The sequence below is a fragment of the Procambarus clarkii genome, chromosome 18 (genome assembly GCF_040958095.1).
Source record: "Procambarus clarkii isolate CNS0578487 chromosome 18, FALCON_Pclarkii_2.0, whole genome shotgun sequence".
NCBI classification, from domain to species: Eukaryota; Metazoa; Arthropoda; class Malacostraca; order Decapoda; family Cambaridae; genus Procambarus; species Procambarus clarkii.
In genome coordinates, this window is record NC_091167.1 from 33,028,297 (window position 1) to 33,036,042 (window position 7,746).

A 7,746-nucleotide genomic window follows, 5' to 3' on the forward strand; every position below is an offset into this window, starting at 1 on the left:
TGAGACCTCAACGTTGATAAAACATGACGAATGTCATACATTCAGGGGACGTGGTGGATGTGGGGGGGGGGGTATGGAGAGAAGAGAGGGGGTGCATGGTAGAAAACGGTAAATTATAGTGTCCCCCATTTTAAAGGGGACACTATAATTTTTTTTTATTTTTTTTGTGCGTCTTGGCAGTGGGCAGGGAGTTTGTGTTACGCATTTTGGTGAATTTATGAACACATTCAGATGTTTTGCCAAGTGTAAAGCGCTTCCTCTGCGTGATTTGTTTTGGCTTTGACTTGTTGCAGGTGAGCTTGTTAAGGACACTACGAGAGCGAGAGAGAGAGTGTGTGTAAACACGCGGAATATTTGTTGGTTAGGCTTTAAACACGAACACGGAAGCTAAACATTTCATTTACATATATATATATGTAATAAATTGTGTTGATTGTGTACAGTATCTGGCGAAATAAACATAATGCAAAGTTTGCATTTGAAGTGTCGGAATAATTTAGTGTTTGGTGTCGAGGTTTTTGCAGTTCATTCTTTCCCCGAAATTATGAATTGATTTACTAAGTAATATGCCAACTCGTCGCAGCTCTGACTAAAATGGGATCATCTAGCCATACAAACGTTGGTCAAATTCTGGTTAATCCATCCTACTCATATGTATACGAAACAAAACACATAAACACATTTAACACAGGATTCAAAACTGATTACTTTTCAAACTTTGATTGAAAAAATGCTTATCTCTCTCCCGTGTTGGATTGGCACTTTTAAATACTTCAGCAGCGAACTGCCGATACAAATAATTACCATTAGACCTTGAAACACCTGACCTTACCCCCCCCCCCCCTACCCCCCTCCTAGAAAAAAAATTACCCCCACCCATATAACAAAAAATTAAAATAAATAACTATATTAATTTCACGAGGGTAGAAATAGCCTAAGCAACTCTATCCTTTTGGAGATGTAATTTATTTTTTCAATAAACCGACTTGAACTAAACACATTTGTGAAGATGCCATTTATCACTACACAGTATGGTGGTCATACTGGTGGTTGAGTCATTAAGGTCGGCGGTTGTTTTGGTAGTTGACCTCGGGCTAAGGTCGTCCGAGGTCAGTGTCCAGCCTACAGAGGCATTTGCTCACATTAATGTTCAGTATATATAACCAGGAACAGTATTTTCTCGATTTTAAATTGACCAAAGCATATTATAGCTTCGTGTCCTGTTAGGCCTAGGACAGGTTTAGTATTTTGGTTCTACTTGCAAATTTTTGTATTTGCAGTACAAAGTCAAATAAAAAAAGTTTGATGCAACGGATATGAGGACTAGGCGCTGAGATATGAGGGCTGGGAGCTGAGATATCAGGACTAGGAGCTGAGATATCAGGACTAGGAGCTGAGATATCAGGACTAGGAGCTGAGATATCAGGACTGGGAGCTGGGATATGAGGACTAGGAGCTGAGATATCAGGACTAGGAGCTGAGATATCAGGACTAGGAGCTGAGATATCAGGACTAGGAGCTGAGATATCAGGACTAGGAGCTGAGATATCAGGACTAGGACCTGAGATATCAGGACTAGGAACTGAGATATCAGGACTAGGAGCTGAGATATCAGGACTAGGAGCTGAGATATCAGGACTAGGAGCTGAGATATCAGGACTAGGAGCTGAGATATCAGGACTAGGAGCTGAGATATCAGGACTAGGAGCTGAGATATCAGGACTAGGAGCTGAGATATCAGGACTAGGAACTGAGATATCAGGACTAGGAGCTGAGATACCAGGACTAGGAGCTGAGATATCAGGACTAGGAGCTGAGATATGAGGACAGTGCCCAAGAAGAAGGAACGATGCCCAAGCAATTAGACGAACAGTTAGATTAACGAAGACCCCCATCCATCCACGGGTCTCTAGTATCAGCTATTGGTAGTGGCTCGACAGAGCCTATACTTACGGGCTATTCATGCCCGTGCCACCTTTAGGGTGGCTTAATCTTCCCCAATCATCATCTGCAGTCCTGCTCTTGGGTTGCATTGGCGCGTCCATAGACCCCTCCCTATCCCCAGATCTCCAGTATCAGCTCTTGATACAGATAATGGCCCCAGAGAGCCTCCACTTACGGGCTCACCATAGCCCGTGCTACTTGGAACTTTTTTGTTATGAATAAATGAATCTAAAACAACAACAACATCTGGATTAACGAGAATTTGACCAAAAGTTTATTAGGAGAGTCTGCAGTGAAGAGATTTTCTCTGGCTGTATTAACGAGCATTTTGGCGTCTGCTAACGAGCGCGGGCTGCGTATCCTGCGGGAGCGACGTTCACGAATTGGCTCACTCGTTCCGGATCAATCCTTACATGAACCCAACACGAGAGATTCGGTTCTTCCTTGAAGCTGCGAGCGGTCTCCCATGATTGGTACAGCATGTGATGATGCTGCCGCTGTGTATGCTTAAGCTACATCAGTATATTTCCATCATTTATATCCTTAAAAAAAAAAAAGGTTTAAATATAAGCGGGTTTTTTTTTGTAGGTGTAAATATCACTGATGTTTAGCGAGTACACATGTGTTGGTAGCTGGAGTCTTGGGTATCGTAGAGAGGACAACTTTTATGCTGCGTTATTAATGATATCAAGCTTGATCTTCGCGAAGATATTATGAAGACTTTACTGGTCGTGCTGCTCCTGTTGCTGCTGTTGATGATGATGCTGCTGCTGCTACTGTTGCTGCTGCTGCTGCTGATGCTGCTGTTGCTGCTGCTGCTGTTGCTGCTGTTGCTGATGCTGATGCTGATGCTGCTGATGCTGATGCTGTTGATGCTGCTGCTGCTGATGCTGATGCTGTTGATGCTGCTGCTGCTGCTGCTGCTACTGTTGCTGCTGATGCTACTGCTGCTGCTGCTGCTGCTGATGCTGCTGTTGCTGCTGCTACTGATGCTGCTGTTGCTGCTGCCTGGCTCGATTTCTCCACAACAAGGCTGTTAATCTCCCACGCAGCGGCCGAGACGTGCATGACGCGTATATTGACTAGGCCAAGTAGTGTAGCATAGTTCATGAGGCGGAGTCGGCCGCCTCTAGTCACTGAATGCAGAGCACGAGGGATGCTGACTCGAGCGTGGAGAATGCTGACGTATTGCTTGGAAACAAGCTGTTGGGGCTGGGGTACATAATGACCGGAGCAACGCCTGGAAGCACCTTACACATGCTTCATATAAGTTTCCCAAGGACGCACGCACGCACGCACGCGGGATTGGCTCAGAATAACTTAACTCTGAAATCCAATCTGCTTGATGATTTAATTGGGGGGGGGGCTCGTGGGTGACTTTTCTGATAAAAAACTATCTTTAATTTGGTTGTTTAAACTGTGCTCGGATCTTAAACTAATGATCGCTCTTCGGGCTACACTAATATGTGTGATTTACATTAAAATCTTCTGTTTGGGTAAATTACTTCACTTTATGTTGTCGTCTGAGGAGGAGCTGGTGAAGATCTGTTGGCGTCTCCTTGGAGAGGGGCGTCCTCTGGGGCTCACAGGGCTCTGATGCTCACAGGGCTTTAACACCCACCACGCTTCTTTGTTGAGCTTCTTGAGCGCCAGGCACGAGCCTTGCTATCACTGCTCCGATATCATATTCTTGCTTTTAGTTCACCTGACAGATAACTCCTCGTTTGTCCCTGGAAGATAACCCCCTTGTTTGTCCCTGGAAGATAACCCTTCGTTTGTCCCTGGAAGATAACCCTTCGTTTGTCCCTGGAAGATAACCCTTCGTTTGTCCCTGGAAGATAACCCCCTCGTTTGTCCCTGGAAGATAACCCCCTAGTTTGTCCCTGGAAGATAACCCCCTCGTTTGTCCCTGGAAGATAACCCCCTAGTTTGTCCCTGGAAGATAACCCCCTAGTTTGTCCCTGGAAGATAACCCCCTCGTTTGTCCCTGGAAGATAACCCCCTAGTTTGTCCCTGGAACAAACATATATATATATATATATATATATATATATATATATATATATATATATATATATATATATATATATATATATATATTATATATATATATATAATATATATATATATATATATATATACATATATATATATATATATATAATATATATTGATATATATATATATATATATATATATATATATATATATAATATATATTGATATATATATATATATATATATATATATATATATATATATATATCAATAAGACGTCGCCTCAGTTTGTTAATGAAGTAACTCATATTTTCAACTTCAAAGTGGAATGTTTTAAAGAACCAGAAAAAAAAGGTTGAGGAAGAAACCAGCTGGGCGAATAACCCCCTCCTACCCCCTCCCCATCCCCCCTCCCCATCCCCCCTCCCCATCCCCCACCTCCCCCCCCCCACCCCACCTCCCCCCCTCCAACCCCCTTCCCCCCCTCCACCTCCCCCCCCCCCCCCCACCACCCCCCAAAGGTCGCACAGTGTACCCATTAAGTGAAGAAATTATTAATCCCACTTCTCACACGAGTGATTTTGGTGATTTCTTTAATAACGAGTTGAGTATTTCTGCGCTGCTTTGATGCTTGTAAACCTGCGATACATAGAAGGAATATGTACTCATTTATCCCTGGTTATATACACAAAAAAATCAAATATTATAATTTCGCTCTATTGTCACTTGATATTTGAAGTATAACGATCATTATTTTTTTTTTTCAATAGTATACCGGGATATATGTATGCCAGGAAGTGTAGCCCGCTTCTCGGTGTATGTATATGTATATACTGAGGGGTTAATTTAGTTCTAAATGATGTTAAAGGCTTCGGCCCTTGGAGAGGCGAGTGAAAGGACCCTACAGAGGGCAAAGGACCCGAGTGCACCTGCTGAGGAAGAACATAAGAGTTAAGAAAACAACATACAACATATTGGTCCATACGAGGGAGTTTCTATTTATCATCATCAAAACATATATATATATATATATATATATATATATATATATATATATATATATATATATATATATATATATATATATATTTATATATATATATATATATATATATATATATATATATATATATATATATATATATATATATATATATTTTGTTGTGCATAAAATGATGTACACAGCCTATGTGCGCTCCGTCATAGACTATGTTGCGCCAGTTTTGTCCACTTATTCCCATACTTATATGAAAAAACTTGAAGTCATACAAAATGAAGCCATGACAATCATTCTTGGAGTCCCAAGAACTGCCAAAACGTCTAATCTACGAGAGGAGTTGTCCCTCCTCAGTGTTAAAAGTCGAATTCAGGAACTGAATGCTAAGCTTGCACTTAAGTTAGCCAGTGATCCCCATTACAATGATATTGCAAAAAAAAACTAAGCTCTGTGCTACTTTCAGGGGGAAACAGGAGAAGCAAAAAATGGCATCACAGAGCAGTCTGCTACCTTGAGGAACTTCACCTGCTTGAGCAAGCCCGTGAGCTCCTGCCTGTAGAGAGGTTACCTCCCTGGGAGGATGACTCATGCAGGATCATCATCAATAAAATGGCAGCGAAAAAGTCCAACATGATAGCTCAAGAAATGAGGCACAATTGTCTGGAGGAAATCTATAAAGAGGCCGGAAATGAGTTAGATCAAATCTACTCTGATGGGTCATCTAACCCTGTCAATGGCAGGGCTGGTGCAGCATACACTGTAATTAGGAATAATGCCTTGCATCGCGGAAATGAAGGAAAAGCCCGTATTGAGAACTACTGCCTTTACAATACAAGCGGAGCTAACCTGCCATTGTTATGGTGTTAAGATTACTTGAACGAAGCATTAACGGTGCAGTGATCTGCACTGACTCTAAAGCATGCGCTACAAAGCCTTACTAAAAATCGGGCAGAAAATCTTGCGATAGTCGCTGAGATCAAAGAGAGCAGTGAGAGTACTTAACCAATCAAGGAAGAATCGTCAAGTTTCTGTGGATCCCCTCCCATGTTGGAATATGTGGAATGAACGAGCAGATGTGCTGGCTGCTGAAGGCGCTGAAGGAGACCATATTGAATACGTCATATCCAAGACTCTACTACAAATTAGAGGCATCATCAGGCAACTATCACCGTGACAAGGTAACTGAGGAAAGGAGGACTAGAAGAACAAATCAGTGAATCTGTACGATGGTACAGCATGTGATTGCAGCTGGCAATCCCAATCATTATGGACGAAGAGGAGGTGACCGCGGGAGAGAATCAGTAATAGCAAGAATTCGTCTTGGATACAATTATCCATGGAGATTCGGAATGGAAACAACAGTTGAGCAGAGGAGTTGCAGAATCTGTGGTGAGAGTAACGGAACACCGCCTTGACCACTACCTGAGAGAATGTGAACACCTGAGAGACATTAGACATGTGCAGAATAAGTAAACCCCACATTGTTTGAGTTAGGAAAACACTGTTTGTCAAATATTGATACTGTTCTTAAAAGATTCCCATATTTTGCACCCGCAGGATAACGTAAGATTTTAAGGGTTGACAAATGTTAATCTTCTTGTTTGATAAGCTGTTCACTTGAAACAGTTAAGCAAGTCCCAGCTGTGTCTGGGTACAAGTGACAGGATGAACAACCCAGCGGGTTTTCTTACTTTTGGGGAGTGTTGTACATGCTGCTATGGCGGTGTGTCCACTCACAGGATGAGTGGCGCTGCCCAGAAAACTCGCCCCTCGGAACAAAATTTAAAAAAGTTTAACATCAATAATCATGGTGGCTGCTCTGTAAGGAATCATTTAACAGAAAATACATAAGAACATAAGAACAAAGGCAACTGCAGAAGGCCTATTGGCCCATACGAGGCAGCTCCTATTGGTCCATACGAGGCAGCTCCTATTGGTCCATACGAGGCAGCTCCTATTGGTCCATACGAGGCAGCTCCTATTGGTCCATACGAGGCAGCTCCTATTGGTCCATACGAGGCAGCTCCTATTAATGAGGCAGCTCCTATTACAGTACACATGTGAGTACCACCGCCAAGGTTCGCTCTGTCGCGGGTGAGTTTTCCTTATTTTGTAATATATTATAAGAAATATATTTTGCAATATATTTTACAATAATTATAAGTACTTATATATTATGTAATTTACTTACTACGTAAATCTAATCCTTGAATTAAATTTTCAAGCGGCTGACATTATCTAATTAAGAGGTTTGTCGGGGACTGAAAGTCTATATAGCGCTAACGCTATATAAATAATATAATATATAAATAATATAATGTATAAATAATATAATATATAAATAATATAATGTATAAATAATATAATATATAAATAATATAATGTATAAATAATATAATATAAAAATATAAATATGTATATATTAGATGCATATAGTCCTGGGGACCATTCAGGCTTGTTCGCAAATAAAAATATATAAATACTTTAGGCTTGTATCGAGGTTGCCCCGGGATCGAACTGAGGCTCCCCTGAATGCAACACTGCAACATTTCCATAACTCCCAGTTATCACTTTACTACTGGGTGAACAGAGGTATCAGGTAAAAAGTAAACGTGCCCGACCCATTTCTCGCTCCCCTGGGGATCGAACCTTAGGTCCCGATTATGAATCGAGAACGAAGCCCACTGTACTACGAGACCCCCCTTGAACAAGGTTGATTGATTAATGAAGATTAAGCCACCCAAGAGGTGGCACGGGCATGAATATCCCGTAAGTGGTTGAACAGTGTTGTAAATGTCCAGCACATC

At 41.5% G+C, this 7,746-nt stretch overlaps 1 protein-coding gene across 1 annotated transcript; it reads right to left on the reverse strand.

The window, feature by feature from the left end:
• Nucleotides 1-1,229: 1,229 nt before the first annotated feature.
• On the reverse strand, nucleotides 1,230-1,895 carry LOC123754588 (splicing factor 3A subunit 2-like). Its single transcript, XM_045737062.2, has one exon. It carries the CDS (start codon nucleotides 1,893-1,895, stop codon nucleotides 1,230-1,232), a length of 666 nt encoding a protein of 221 aa, XP_045593018.2.
• Nucleotides 1,896-7,746: the final 5,851 nt, after the last annotated feature.